This window comes from Oryctolagus cuniculus, chromosome 7 (genome assembly GCF_964237555.1).
Source record: "Oryctolagus cuniculus chromosome 7, mOryCun1.1, whole genome shotgun sequence".
Classification (NCBI taxonomy): domain Eukaryota; kingdom Metazoa; phylum Chordata; class Mammalia; order Lagomorpha; family Leporidae; genus Oryctolagus; species Oryctolagus cuniculus.
The window spans coordinates 143,859,623-143,875,632 of NC_091438.1; the positions used below are offsets into that span (position 1 = coordinate 143,859,623).

The 16,010-nt window shown below is 46.3% G+C and overlaps 1 protein-coding gene across 2 annotated transcripts in view; it reads right to left on the bottom strand.

Moving 5' to 3' along the window:
• FAM76A (family with sequence similarity 76 member A) overlaps positions 1-16,010 on the bottom strand; it is a 33,031-nt gene that overhangs the window by 6,622 nt on the left and 10,399 nt on the right. The window contains exons 5-7 of one of the 2 annotated variants that reach the window (XM_002716087.5): positions 15,565-15,722; positions 11,516-11,602; positions 4,094-4,229 (exon numbers count right to left, since the gene is read on the bottom strand). In XM_002716087.5, coding sequence (XP_002716133.1) covers positions 4,094-4,229; positions 11,516-11,602; positions 15,565-15,722 — 381 coding nt within the window. The remainder of the gene's footprint in view (positions 1-4,093; positions 4,230-11,515; positions 11,603-15,564; positions 15,723-16,010) is intronic. The other variant, XM_051856791.2, reaches the window with a different exon arrangement.

Here is a 16,010-nt window from a genome sequence, read left to right on the forward strand (position 1 = left end):
GGGGAGAGGCCGGCACTGTGGCGTAGCAGATAAAGCCGCTGCCGCTGCCTGTGATGCCAACATCCCATATGGGTGCCAGTTTATGACAGAAGGGCTTCTCCCCTTCCAATCCAGCTCCCTGCTAATGCACCTGGGAAAGCAATGGAAGATGGCCCAAGTGCTTGGGCCCCTTCACCCACATGGAGACACATGGGAAGATCTCTGTGTCTCCTCTTATTCCCTCTCTGAAACTGTGACTTTCAAATAAATAAATCAGTCTTTTAAGAAGAGGCCTGGGCTCATTCTCTTGTTCTGCCATTTACTAGTTTTGTGATTTGGAGACACTATTTAACCTCTCTGGGTCTGTCTGTTTGTGTTTCTTTCTTTTTTTTTTTTTTTTCTTTCAAGATTTATTTATTTATTTGAGAGGCAGAGTTACAGATAGGCAGAGGCAGAGAGAGAGAGTCTTCCATCTGTTGGTTCACTCCCCAGATGGCCACAACAGCCAGAGCTGGGCCGATCTGAAGCCAGGAGCCAGGAGCTTCTTCCAGGTCTCCCATCCAGGCGCAGGGGCCCAAGTACTTGGGCTATCTATCTTCTACTGCTTTTCCAGGTCATAGCAGAGAATTGGATCAGAAGTGGAGCAGCTGGGACTTGAACCAACACCCATATAGGATGCCGGCTCTGTAGGCAGCGACTTTACCTGCTATGCCACAGCTCTGGCCACTGGGTCTATTTCTTAAACTATAAGATCAGAGAGGAAGAAGTTGAAAAGAAAGCATTTAAAGAATTGAACACTCTATGACCTTGTCTAAGTAAGATCAGAGTTGGCGAACTCAAAAGGCCTCCATAGCCTTGGCAACTCATGACAAGAGCCTAGGGTGATTACTGACGCCATAAACAAGAGTGTCAATTTGTTAAGTCAACAACAGGAGTCACTGTGCACTTACTCCTCATGGAGGATCTCTGTACTTAATGTGTTGTACATTGTGATTTAATGCTATAACTAGTATTCAAACAGTACTTTACACTTTGTGTTTCTGTGTGGATACAAACTGTTGAAATCTTTACTTAATATATGCTAAATTGATCTTCTGTATATAAAGATAATTGAAAATGAATCTTGACGTGAATGGAAGTGGAGAGGGAGCAGGAGAGGGGAGGGTTGCAGGTGGGAGGGAAGTTATGGGGGGGGAAAGCCATTGTAATCCATAAGCTGTACTTTGGAAATTTATATTCATTAAATAAAAGTTAAAAAAAAAAAGAATTGAACACTGTAAATGCCTTTGTCAGCCATTCAGATGGAATCATAGCATTCTGAACTAGGCACAAGACTCTCAGGGCAAAAACAGAACTAGAGGATGGTTGGAGCTCTTAAAGGAAAAATATTGGAGGCCTTTTTCATCTATGAATGATAATAATTTCTACTCACACCGCTGAAGAGCCAGGTACAAAAGCCACATCAACGTTCGGGAGTGCAGTGGAGGATGTGGCCCACGGGCCTGAGCCCCTGCACCCACAGGAGACCTGGAGGAAGCTCCCGGCTCCTGGCTTCAGCCTGGGTCAGGCCCAGCAGCTGTGGTCATTTGGGGAGTGAACCAGTGGATGAAAGATGTCTCTCTCTCAGTAACTCTGCTTTTCAAATAAAGGAAATAAATCTTTTTAAAAATAAAAGTTAACTATTCTAGTTAAGGTAAAAGTGAGTTACTAAGACTCTGAAAATAGAATAAGAAATAAACATGAATTAAAACAAGGATGAGCCGGCGCCATGGCTCAATAGGTTAATCCTCCACCTTGCGGCGCCGGCACACCGGGTTCTAGACCCGGTTGGGGCGCCAGATTCTGTCCCGGTTGCCCCTCTTCCAGGCCAGCTCTCTGCTATGGCCAGGGAGTGCAGTGGAGGATGGCCCAGGTGCTTGGGCCCTGCACCCCATGGGAGACCAGGAAAAGCACCTGGCTCCTGGCTCCTGCCATCGGATCAGCGCGGTGCGCCGGCTGCAGCGGCGGCCATTGGAGGGTGAACCAACGGCAAAAGGAAGACCTTTCTCTCTCTGTCTCTCTCTCTCACTGTCCACTCTGCCTGTCAAAAAAAAAAAAAAAAAAAAAAAAAAAAAAAGGATGTAAAAAGTTCCCTTAAAGGGAGAGGATGATTCTCAGACCAGAATAAAACTTCTCTTATTCTGAAGATATTAATGTAAAGATACAAGAAACATAAGATAAAAGACATTCTAGAGGCTGAGGCTGTGGCTCAGTTGGTTAATCCTCTGCCTGTGGCACTGGCATCCCATATGGGCACCAGTTCTAGTCCCAGCTGCTCCTCTCCCAAGCCAGCTCTTTGCTATCGCCTGGGAAAGCAGTAGAAGATGGCCCAAGTTCCTGGGCCCCTGCACCCATGTGAGAGACCTGGAAGAGGCTCCTGGCTCCTGGCTTCAGATCAATGCAGCGCCAGCCGTTGTGGCCATTTGGGGAGTGAACCAGCAGATGGAAGACCTTTCTCTCTGTCTCTCCCTCTCACTGTCTGTAGCTCTCTCTCTCAAATAAATAAATAAAATCTAAAAAAAAAAAAAAAAAAAAAAAAAAAAGACATTCTAATGTGAAGATGGAATATTACCACTACAGGTATTAATTAAAACATAGTAACATTAAACATAGTAACGTGTTTAAAGAATGGGTCACTTAGTAAGGGAGCTGCCAGCAATGGAAGCAGTGACGTAAGCAAGCTGGAAGAAGACAACCTGAGCACTGTCCCGGAAGGAGGAGACCTGGCCTACACACTTGGAGCATTACTGTTCCCCAGACATGGTCATCCCCGTCACAGAGATGGAGACTTCTGGTTCTTTTAGTCTGACAGCATTAAACAATACAACTACACAACTTCCTCTTTGTGTCCCAACTCCATGTTCATTCAGCACCTTCCAATCACACTCTTGCAAGGCAGCTGATGCTGAAGATAGTATGCTGCTACAGGGCCTTCTGGGAATTAAGATATGAACACTGGCTCTACACATTGTCTCCATCAGCTTGGTTAATAAATGGCCACTGGAGGAGGGAAGTATGGTTGTCTTCTTGGAACTCTATCTATGGAATGCAGGAAATCTGTTATTAATAAAAAAAAAATTTAAAAGTCCTCTCCCAGTTCTTTCCAGCTGCTGACCATTGTCTCCATAAGCTTTCTGAACTCCCTCGACTGGGGTGGACCTTCCAAGGTCACAGCACCCCGTGAGGCATCTTGGCGGTTAGCCTCTTCTCTGGAAATCCCAATCTTTTTTTTTTTTTTTTGTAAAGATTTATTATTTATTTGAAAGTCAGAGTTACACAGAGAGAGGAGAGGCAGAGAGAGAGAGAGAGAGAGAGAAAGAGAGAGGTCTTCCATCCGCTGGTTCACTCCCCAGTTGGCCACAACAGCCAGAGCTGGGCTGATCCATAGCCAGGAGCTTCTTCTGGGCCTCCCATGCTGGTGCAGGGGCCCAAGAACTTGGGCCATCTTCTACTGCTTTCCCAGGCCATAGCAGAGAGCTGGATTGGAAGCAGAGCAGCTGGGACTCGAACCAGCGCCCATATGGGATGGTGGCGCTTCAGGCCAGGGCATTAGCCCGCTGTGCCACAGCGCCGGCCCCTGGAAATCCCAATCTTGCCATGGGATCATTCTCAAAGCATCAACTATAAGTATCCACAAGTATCATGTCCTGCACCACTTCTCCAACATGAGCATGGTGTGACTCCCAAACTCACACAGATACTTAAAACCCAAAGTCATAAGTTAAAGGTTACTAAGAGGGTGGAAACTTAATCCAACTACAGTATTTAGGAAGTAAGCCTAGTGGAAGGGCCTTGGGTCACCGGAGGTGTGTCCCCCAAAAGTAGTTCTCATGAGAGGAATGAGTAGAAAGGTCAGCTTATTTCTCTTGCTAAAGCACCACTATCGACAGACACCAAACCAATGGGGCCACCCAGTTTTGAACTTGAACTTCCAAAACTGTGAGCTAGGCAATCCTCTCTCTCCTCCCTAAGTAGCTTGTCTCTGGCATTTTGCTGTAGTAATAAAAAGCTGACTCACCCAGCCACATATCTGACCCCTGCATCGCCTGGTCTAAGAGGCATGACTAAACCATACCTTCTTCTCTTTCTCTAAAATCATTTGATCCTTCTGATGCAACATCTTCTTCAGAGTAGCCACTTCTTCCTTCAGTTGGGCAATGATGACAAAGTGGTCTGTGCCTGGAGAGTCCAAAGCCAGGTCTGGAGAAAAGCTGAATAGAAAAATGGATGGGGGAAAAAAATCGTAACTCGGAGAGATAAACTTTCCTCTACCTATGGCACATCCTAGGCCGTCCCTACTCCTCAAGGGCAGGATTAACTGGCTGAATTCCCAGCACCAAGAGCACACTGCTCTACACACGCCAGGCCCCACAGCATTGCCAAAGGCCCAGGTGAGGTGCTCATAACCACACCAACCAAAACCACAACCAGCAACTTTCCCACAGCCTCTTCCCTCACATTCAGCACTTAAGAGAACGCCACATCCCAAGGGCCAAGGGCACAGTGTCAGGGTCATGAAAGATTCGCAATGATTAACTGGTGAAGAAGACCTAATGTTTGACTAAGTATTTCCTTAGAATTCAGGATAGATTCTAAATTACAAGCTGATTCACTTGTCCACACTGCTCCCCCACAGCTCACCTTCCACTCTCTGTCTTCTGCCCCAGAGCACTGCACCGTGTGTGGCTGTGGAGAAGCTGCCACATTCTGTTCCAGGAGCAGTCAGTCCTTTCCGAGAAAGTTGGAGGTCATGGGAAGGAAGTCAGCTTCCCCTACGTTATAATTGGCCTGCTGGCTGTCGTTTCCAATACCAAGAATTCTTTGACAGTTAGGAAAGGAACATGGAGGTGGCAGACTCCACAGTCACATTGCAATCTGGGTTTTCAGCCGGTTTTCCTCCCAGTAACAGCACCAGAAGGCCCCACTCTATTGAAGTGGCCTCTGCCCTTTCACAGCCTCTTTTTTTTTTTTTTTTTTTTTGACAGGCAGAGTGGACAGTGAAAGAGAGAGACAGAGAGAAAGGTCTTCCTTTCGCCATTGGTTTACCCTCCAATGGCCGCCACAGCCGGCGCACCGCACTGATCCGAAGGCAGGAGCCAGGTGCTTCTCCTGGTCTCCCATGGGGTACAGGGCCCAAGCACTTGGGCCATCCTCCACTGCACTCCCGGGCCACAGCAGAGAGCTGGCCTGGAACAGGGGCAACCAGGACAGAATCCAGTGCCCCGACCGGGACTAGAACCCGGTGTGCCGGCACCGCAAAGCGGAGGATTAGCCCAGTGAGCCACGGCGCCGGCTCCACAGCCTCTTAACCAGGACCAGTCTCAGGGAATCCAGGAAGCCCTGGTATTGTATTTACAATCCTGTCCACACACACCACGGGCAGTTTTCAGGATGAGAATCCCTAGCTTTTTTAACAGCTGGTCACGGGTGCCCCAGCCTGCCCCCCACCCATGAAAAGGATCACTGCCAAGAAGGCCAAATCACGCCCGTCTCTACAGAACTCTCAAAGGAAGCTCCTGACTTTCCCAGAACAATCTTCAAAGTAAAACACAAACCTCGCTGTTTTTCCTCAGCAGACACTGGAACAGTGGTTCCCAGCTCCCTCCACCAATGCAGCAACAACTCAGTTCCCCTTGTGTTAGGTTCTTTCCTGTGTTGTAAACCACATCTAATAACCAGCATTTCCCACGAAGGAAGAAACTCCAAATAGCAAGTCTAACCACTAGACACACTTCCTCACAGTTGCCAAGTCAAGTGCTGTGTCACAACTGGAAGACATCACCCGTGGGTAGAATGGTCCTGCCTCACCCCAGTCTACATGAGATGAATGTCAAAGGAAGAATCAATCAGTGCTTTCACTACTGATGAATGAGCAGAGCTACTGGGCAACAAAAAGTAAACGCAGAGTCATACAACACGGCACGCGGGAGACGCCAAAGGCACTGCCGCAGTCTCCACCAGTTTAGATCTGGAAGCTCCCGTCTATCTGCAGTCTTTCATCTGTGTCAAAACCCACCACAGGCCTGTTTTCCCTCACCTAATGTAGTCTATTTAAACCCAGAACTAAAACTTAAACGAAAAACCCCAGAACTAAGCTTACAAGTGGCTTTCTGCTGTCCCGAATGTCCCCAGCACTCTGCTCCGCCTGCCTCTCAAGAGGATTCAGTCCACACCAATGCACTGCTAACTAACCCATCCTGCCTGGCTGGGGCTAGGGTCTCCCCTCTCGAGCTCTAGTTCCTGATTCAGCAGGAACTGCTGGAAATGAAAAAAGGTGGCTCCATTGGTGAGACAGAAAAGCCAGTCTCTCACCAAATACTTCCAATCACAGGGAACGCACCACCACTTCAGGCAACTTCCTGCCTGTTCTCTCTCTCTCTCTCTTTTTTTTTTTTTTGACAGGCAGAGTGGATAGTGAGAGAGAGACAGAGAGAAAGGTCTTCCTTTGCCGTTGGTTCACCCTCCATGGCCGCCGCGGCCGGCGCGCTGCAGCCGGCGCACCGCACTGATCCGATGGCAGGAGCCAGGTACTTATCCTGGTCTCCCATGGGGTGCAGGGCCCAAGGACTTGGGCCATCCTCCACTGTACTCCCTGGCCACAGCAGAGAGCTGGCCTGGAAGAGGGGCAACAGGGACAGAATCCGGCGCCCCGACCGGGACTAGAATCCTGTGTGCCGGCGCCGCAAGGCAGAGGATTAGCCTAGTGAGCCGCGGCGCCAGCCAACTTCCTGCCTTTTCTAAAACCTCTGAATGTTAAGACAGACTTTCTTGGGTTGAACCAAAAACTGTGCCTCCCTATAACACACTGGTTCAGAGTAATTTTTTAAGGCACATTTCAGAAGGAGAATAAGGAAAAGGCAGTCCTTTTCAAACAATAACCCACAAGGTGTGCCTGCTGAGACACCCACCTTTAAGATGGCTTTTTTATTGCCCACAGAACAACAGACAAACATGACTAAAGAATCAGTGCTACATTTTTCTAGGAAAAGAAAACTGGAAATTCACTCAGATTTTCCTCGAATTAAGAACTGTTTGCTACAATTTCAATAAAAAAATTAGAAAATATTGAGAGGAAGGCTTGTAAGTAGGAAACCATTAGAGAAAGCCAAGATAACACATTCTGCAAGATACAGAAGAATGGCACCAGCACTGTGGTGTAGCAGGTAAAGCCACTGCCTGTAGCACCAGTATCCCACATGGGCACCATTTTAAGTCCTGGCTGCTCCACTTCCAAGCCAGCTCCTTGCTGATACATCTGAGAAAGCAGCAGAGAATGGCCCAAGTCCTTGGGTCCCTGCACCCATGTGGGTGACCGAGATGAAGCTCCTGGCTCCTGGCTTCGGCTTGGCACAGCCCTGGCCATTGTGGCCATTTGGGGAGTGAACCAGTGGATGGAGGACCTCTCTCCCTCCCTGCTACCCTCTGCCTCTCCTTCCCTGTAGCTCTTTCAAATAAATAAATGCTTTTTTTTTTTTAATAAAAAGATACAGAAGTCTAATAGATAAAGAATAAGAGGTGGGAAAAACAGGAATATATATATATATATATATTTTTTTTAAAGATTCACTGATTTGTTTGAAACTTAGAATTACAGAGAAAGAGGGAGAGACAGAAAGAGAAATCTTTCATCTGCTACTTCATACCCCAAATGACTGCAATGGCCAGCTAGGCCAGGCCAAATCCAGGAGCCATGAACTTCATCCAAGTTTTCCACGTGGGTGGCAGGAGCGCATTTAGGTCATCTTCCTCTGCTTCCCCATGTCATTAGTAGGAACTGGATCAGAAATGGAGTAACCAGGCCAAGAACCGGCACCCACACAGGACGGTGGAGGTTTTACCCACTATCACAATGCTGGCCCCTCAAACATGCCTTAATATTAAACAAGTAAGAGAGGAATGTGGTGCAGAAAGCACAAGGCAACTGTTAGGGAGCAACTACAGAGGACACAGCAAGCAAAAAGTAAAGAATAAGGATGTACATTTTTTAAAAGGTTTTTATTTATTTATTTGAGAGGTAGAGTTACAGACAGTGAGAGGGAGAGACAGAGAAAGGTCTTCCTTCCGTTGGTTCACTCCCCAAATGGCCGCAATGGCCAGAACCACACCGATCGAAGCCAGGGGCCAGGAGCTTCTTCCAGGTCTCCCACGTGGGTGCAGGGGCCCAAGGACTCGGGCCATCTTCTGCTTTCCCAGGCCATAGCAGAGAGCTGGGTCAGAAGAGGAACAGCCGGGACTAGAACCAGTGGCCATATGAGATGCCGGTGCTTCAGGCCAGGGCTTTAACCCGCTGCGCCACACTGCCGGCCCCCTGGCTGCTCCACTTTCAATCCACGCACCTGCTAATGTGTCTGGGAAGAGCAGCAGAGGATAGCCCAAGTGCCTGGGCCCCTACTGCCCATGTGGGAGTCCTGGATGAGGCTCCTGGTTTCAGTCTGGCCTTGCCCCTGCCCATTGCTGCCATTTAGGGAGTTAGGGAGTGAACCAGCGGATGGAAGATCTCTCTCTCTCTCTCTTTGTATCTCTCCTTCTCTCTCTGTAACTCTGACTTTCAAATAAATAAATTTTAAAATCTGTGAGGAAGCTCTAGCAATAGAGCTTTAGAAAGAATACTGATTATACTTGGTATAGAAATGATTGTGAAATACTTATGTAATAAAAAAGATTTGGGTTTACATAACATTAAAAAAAGATTGTGAAAAACAACAGAAAAAGTCAGAATTTTTTTCAAAGTGAACTGAAAGAAGGAAAATGTAAAAAAGATAGCAAAATGTTAACCATCTTGTGCTATGAATTTCTTTTTAAAGATTTTTTTTTATTATTTGAAAGGTAGAGTTACAGAAAGAAGGAGACACAGAGAGAGCTTTTCCATCTGCTGGTTCACTCCCCAAATGGCCATAATAGCCAGGGCTGTGCAAGGCTGAAGCCAGGAGCCAAGAGCTTCTTCTGGGTCTCCCACGTGGGTCCAGGGATTTCAGCCATCCTTTGCTGCTTTTCCAGGCACATTAGCAGGGAGCTGGATCAGAAGTGGAGCAGCTGGGACTCAAACCAGTGCCCATATGGGACGCTGGCATGGCAGGCCACAGCTTAACTCACTGTGACATGCACCAACTCCAGCTATTAATTTTTTTTTAAATGCAAACAAGAATAGAATGTTAAGATTAGCAATGCAGACCATTCAAATGGAACTTGTAAATATATGCAAATAATTTTTGTGGTGGCAGAAAATTTTTCTCAATTTTCAAATTATAAGAGTAAATTAGGCCGGCGCCGCAGCTCAATAGGCTAATCCTCCACCTAGCGGTGCCGGCACACTGGGTTCTAGTCCCGGTTGGGGCGCCGGATTTGTCCCGGTGGCCCCTCTTCCAGGCCAGCTCTCTGCTGTGGCCAGGGAGTGCAGTGGAGGATGGCCCAAGTCCTTGGGCCCTGCACCCCATGGGAGACCAGGAGAAGCACCTAGCTCCTGCCTTCGGATCAGCGCAGTGCGCCGGCCGCAGCGCACCAGCCATGGCGGCCATGGAGGGTGAACCAATGGCAAAAGGAAGACCTTTCTCTCTGTCTCTCTCTCTCTCACTATCCACTCTGCCTGTCAAAAAATAAAAATAAATAAATAAATAAGAGTAAATTAGGGGCCAGCGCTGTGGCATAGTGGGTGCTGGTTCAAGTCATATGGGCACCGGTTTGAGTCCTGGCTGCTCCATTTCCAATCTAGCTCTCTGATATGGCCTGGGAAAGCAATGGAGGTTGTCCCAAGTCCTTGGGGCCTGCACCCACGTGGGAGACCCAGAAGAAGCTCCTGGCTACTGGCTTTGGATCGGTGCAGCTCCTGCTGTTGTGGCTGTCTGGGGAATGAACCAGCAGATGGAAGACACCTCTCTCTCTGCCTCTGCCTCTTGGTAACTCTGCCATTCAAGTGAATTAATAAATCTTTATATCTATAAAAAAAAGAGTAAATTACTTGGGGCCAGTGCTGTGGCATAGCAGTTAAAGACCTTTCTCTGTTTCTCCTTCTGTATGTAATTCAGACAGTGTGTGAAGCTACTACCTGCAATACTGGAATCCCATATGGGTGCTGGTTCACATTCAGGGTGCTCCACTTCTGATCCAGCTCCCTGCTAATGGCCTGGGAAAAGTAGTGGAGGAGGCCCAAGTGCTTGGGCCCCTGCATCCATATGGGAGACCCAGATGAAGCTCCTGGCTCCTGGTTTTAGCCTGGCTCAGGCTTGACCACTGCTGCCATAAGAATGAATCAGTGGATGGAAGATTCTGTCTCTCCCTCTCTCTAACTCTTTCAAACAAATACATAAAAATCTTTTTTTAAAAAAACTAAAACTAAAAAATTAAAACTAATTAATCAATTAACTAAAGGCATAGGACTTACTTTACAAGGCATTCAAAAAGTTCATAATGTGACATAGTTTTTACAGGGTCACACACCTGGCAAAGAACATGGATAATCTGTACCACACCTACTTTCTTCACAATGGCCACACTTAGCTGCTCAGGTAAGAGCAAAGCTGACCAGAAAGATGATCTTTATTAAGGTTCCTTCCCTCATGTAATCTGTATATCTAAATTAAGCATTTCCAGAAGATTAAATTCTAGAGATTTATAATCAATGAAACTAACTGTTAGAAGACACTTGCAGTGTCTGAAATCAAGTTAATGAAAAATGTAATGGGAAAGAATAAATTTCCCAGGTGTTTTATATTCCCCTGAATAAAGAAAACTCAGACCTGGAAAGTCTTTATGCTGGTCTGTTCCTATATCTACCACTGGCTGGGAGGGAGGATTATGAATGGGAGGAGTTTTCAGAATGGAGATGATTCCAAGGATTTTAGAGAAGAGTGTGTCAGGTGTGTCTCACTTTAGGATGTCCAGGCCTAGAGGAAGAAGATAGGGGTTGGCCCCAGGACTACTGGAAAGCAGCCCACTGCACCAACACAGATGGGGCACTCTGGATATTAGGACAAAGTGGCTCGTAAGAGAAAGCTTTACTGAGAAGGAGAGGAAAGCAACAAATAAAAATCTGCATTTGAAAGACTTAAAATGAAACAAAAATATTAAATGCATCTCATCCTCTCCTGAGCCAGAATCTGTACTGGCTGGCTTCCCGAATGCTCAGGAAGCGTGCACTGCCCTTCACAGAGTGAGCCACAGTGGTCTCTGCCCCGCCTAGCAGAGGCAGATGCAGGCACAGATCACAGTGAGAAGCAGCCAAAGCCTGACTTCCTAGAATTAGTGTGGGAGAGTCATTAAGTGGGGTGCAGAATTCAACTGCACTGAAGTCCAGTTACAAGTTCTTATTGTTTAGTGACAGATGAAATTTTTAAACAAATATCAGTAGTGCTTTCTAGACTATCAAGTGGCTAGTGTAGCACCCCTAAAAGGTTCACTGACAGCCACAGACTAGCTCTAAGACATACCCTAAAATGTATTTGTTTCAAGAAACTGTGTATGCATTTCAAATGCGTGCGCACACATATTCCAACTGGCTCACCTGTCTCCATTAGTTGTGATTGACTCAAACTTGGATTTTTTCTTTGGGATTTCATTTTGAATTGAAGATGTAGAAAGTGTTTTCTGGCTTTTAATGGCAAAAATAGAGAGACACACATTAGAAAACAAAGATTAATAACACATCACAATGAAAGTCTGTCAAATGGACAAATGTAAGAGAGTAGCTCTTCCATGCCAGAGCTAATTATTAACATCTACCAAGGTGTTGATTTTGCAGGTCCTGGAAACATGGGTAGCTAGTTTCCCTAGGATCAAAAACATTCTTGGCCTTAATATTACCTGCTTCATTAATAATTGCAAGAACAGAATCAATAAAACCTCAATTAAAAGTAGAATCTTGCAGTTTAAAAAGTACTTTGACATGGGCTCATATACATGTTATAATTCTGTGAGGTACATAGATAAGTTACTATTTCTGCTTTGTAGAAACTGAGCTTATCAAGGTTTAGTAGCTGACATCCTCCAAGATACACAGCTGGTTAGTAGTGAAGCCGGGACTAGAAACCAGGTCAACATATTTGAACTTTTCGTCCAGTTCTTTACCATATCCCTGTGACTCAACTTGTATTTTTTTTTTTTTTAAGACAGAGTTACAGAAAGAGGTAGACAGAGAGAGAGAGAAAGAGAGAGAAAGAGGTGCCTTCCATCCTCTGATTTACCCCCCAAACAATCGCAATGGCCAGAGCTGAGCTGATTCGAAGCCAGGAGCCAGAAGCCAGGAGCTTCCCCCAGGTCTCCCATGTGGGTGCAGGGACCCAAGGACCTGCGCCATCCTCCACTGCTTTCTCAGGTGCATTAGCAGGGAGCTGGATCGGAAGTGGAGCAGCTGGGACTTAAAGAGCGCCCATACTGGATGTGGGTGTTGTAGGCCAGGGCTTTAACCTGCTGTGCCACAGCACTTGCCCCAATATCTGAGTGTTACAACAACACTAAAAATCAGTTTCAGGGTCCGGCATTGTGATGCAGCTGGTAAAGTCACCACTTGCGATGCCGGCATCCCATATGGATGCAAGTTTGAGTCCAGGTTGCTGCATGTCCTGTTCAGCTCCCTGCTAACGGCCTGGGAAAAGTAGCGGAAGATGGTCCAACTGTTTGGGCCTCTGCTACTCAGGTGGGAAACCCAGATGAAGCTCCTGGCTCCTGTCTTTGACCCAGCCCAGCTTTGGCCACTGCAGCCATCTGGGGAGTGAGCCAGCAGATGAAAGATCTTTCTCGATCTCTCCCTCTCTCTCTAACTCTTTCAAATAAATAAATCTTTAAAAAAAAAAAGTTTCACCCAAAACTCGTCCTGAAACCAAACTGGAAGCCTGAATCTGGTGTGCGACTCCTTCACTATGATGCTTGTCCAATGGCCAAGAGCTTCACAGCGCTCTTGCCTGACCTCTCTTCAGTATTCAACACCACTGCTGTTCTACCTTTCTCAAAACCCTTCTCCTCACTTGGCCATTCCTCCTGCTTTCATGGTGGCTGCTTCCTAGTTCTCTGTCCATTTCTTAAACACTGAATGCTTCTAGAGTTTTGTTCTCAGCCTCTTACCTGAGTTCTATCATCCAAGAGCATGGTTTTAACAATTCCCCATAATAGTGGTTGGAAACAGTATTCTCAGATCACCTGCAGTGGAATTACCTGGCATGTTTATAAACAACGTAGACCCCTGGATTCTATCCCAGATTCTACTGAACTACTCTGTGGAAGATCCACAGGGGTCTGTATTTGAAAATAATTTCTATTCCCAGTGACTTTTTTTTTTTTTTTTTTTTTTTGACAGGCAGAGTTAGACAGTGAGAGAGAGAAAGACAGAGAGAAAGGTCTTCCTTTTCCGTTGGTTCACCCTGGAAGTGGCTGTTATAGCCGGCGCACTGCGCTGATCCAAAGCCAGGAGCCAGGCGCCTCCTCTTGGTCTCCCATGCGGGTAAAGGGCCCAAGGACCTGGGCCATTCTCCACTGCACTCCCGGGCCACAGCAGAGAGCTGGACTGGAAGAGGAACAACTGGGACAGAATCCAGCGCCCCAAATGGGACTAGAAGCCAGAGTGCCGGCGCTGCAGGTGGAGGATTAGCCAAGCCTCCCAATGACTCTTACACGTTACCAATGGCCCATATTCAAACCTCCCTTATATAGGCTAAGCACCTATAAATAATTCTTGGTGCTTCAAACAGCCTTTTGAAACTGAACTTCTCTTTCTGAATTCTCAGTTAAGGATCTACCTGTTCACAAAAATAAAAATCCTGGGAATTATCCATCACTCATTCAGTAGCTACTCATGTATCTGTTCACCAAATTATCTGTTTCTCATAGTTCTCTCTCCAAACTATCTTCCTAAACCTGCCTCTTCCATCTTCACCTCCATTGCTTCAGGTGAAGGTCTCGCGTTAACACCTCCTACCTCAATTCTTACCAAACAGCTTACTAATTAGCCCCCAATGCATTCTCCACACTAGTCAGGGTTCATTTATTTTTTTTTAACTTTTATTTAATGAATATAAATTTCCAAAGTACAGAATATGGATTACAATGGCTTCCCCCCCATAATGTCCCTCCAACCCGCAGGGTTCATTTATTTAAAACCACACAGACTTGGTTCCTTCCTCCCCACCCCCAGTGTAGAAGCCCTTCAGTGCTCCTCACTAAATGCAGGATCAAGTTCACGTTTCTCATCAGGTCTGCAGGGACCCCTTTCTTCCCATTCCCCAGTTCCCAACCGTAAGCTCCAAAAGCATAAAAAGGCAGAATTCTGCAGGGCTCCATGTGATCTCCTGCTCTCCAGGCCTTTGTAAATGCCATTCCTGCAGCCTAGGATGCTTTCTGCCCAGCCCCTATCTGTTGATTTCAACTCAGCCTAAGATCCAGCTCCAAACCAGCTCTTCTCCAAGTGTGCTTTACCTGATTCCCAAGGCAGTTAATTACTCCTGCCTCTCACGCCTCTATCTTGACAAGTTTCCACTGTGCGCCTCTCATATTATACTGCAAAGATTTGATTACAGGTCTGTCTTTCCGACCAGACTGCACACTCTAGGGGAACAGCAGGGCTGTGTTATTCCTCTCTGCATTCCCAGTAGAGTCCCTGGCCTGTGAGAGGCCTTAATGTCTGCTCAATGAACACTCTTAATGGTAACAACAAAAAATAACTAAAGTTGATTGCATACACCCTATATGCTAGCTATAAAACTAATCACCAGGTACTATGTAATTTATCTTCATAACAACCTCATGAAGTAATACTATTATTTCCCTCATGTTACAGATAACAAAACTTGCCCCAGATCCCCATAGAGAAGTTGGTAGAGTCAGGATTCAATCCAGAGCCAGAACTCTTAGCAATATTACAGATACTCTCAAAGGAAGATGAAGAAAACAATGAGAAGACATCTTAACTGGATCTCAGCAGGGCAAACCGAGAACATCTATCAAACTGCTAGCATTTAAAAAACTGTATGCTATGGCAGACATTTGGTACAGCAGCTAAGACAGTGCTTAGGATGTGTGCGTCCTCTATTAGAGGGCCTGGTTTCAGTCCCAGCACTTTTGATCTAGCTTCCTGCTAACGTACATCCTGGAAGGCAGCAGATGATGGCTCAATTAGTTGGGTCCTAGCCACCCATGTGGGAAATGAACCAATACAGGGAAGTGCTCTCTCGCTCTCTCTCTCTGCCGTTCAAATAAAAGGAAAATAAATTTTAAAACAAAAATTTTTAAAAATAGAAAAGTGCATTCCTCAGCTAATGAAATGTTCAGTCTCCTAAGGAGAAAAGCCACTGTAAACGTAAGACACTACATGTGAAGACAGAGTTAAGTTCTATAAAACTCAGACACAATACAAAGTGAGGAAACCCTGACACCTTATGGAAACCTCTCTGGCTTTTGGAAGATATACGAATCATAAAGCATGACCAATGAGGTTCTTCCTACCAGCTAGTATTTCAAGAAAAAGTAAGAGAAAGCATACGAGCTGGTGAATTCCATGGCTGACTGCACGTGTCTCCCTGGACTCACCAGCACCTCTGGGCCTGTCTCAGGCATCTTGCGTACCTGTTGTAATGGCCACCACCACTCAAGCGGCTGTACTGCTCCTTCTCCTGGTGGCCAGACCGAGAAGAGCTGCTCAGGTGCTTCCTCTGCTCTTTGGTCTTCTGCAGGACCCGTTTGTAGGAAAGTGTACACAGCCAGCACAGCAATTTGCCATCTACCTGAAACACCAGGAGACCAAGATGAAGCTGAGGGAGTGTAGTGCAGTGGCTAAGAATGTGGGCAGGGGGAGAAGAACCTCCAGGCTGAGTCCCAGCTCTGCCTCTTAGAGCCGGGTGACCATGGGCACGTCACAGAGGGCTGCAGCAAGGATTTAGTGATATAATATAGGTAAAGCACTTAACAGTGCTGGGCATGTACAAGTTGCTTAAATATCAGCTGCTAATTGTATGTATCTTTTTGTTTTTCTGCAACACAGACCAGAGTAATGTGCCCATAAGAATTGGAAA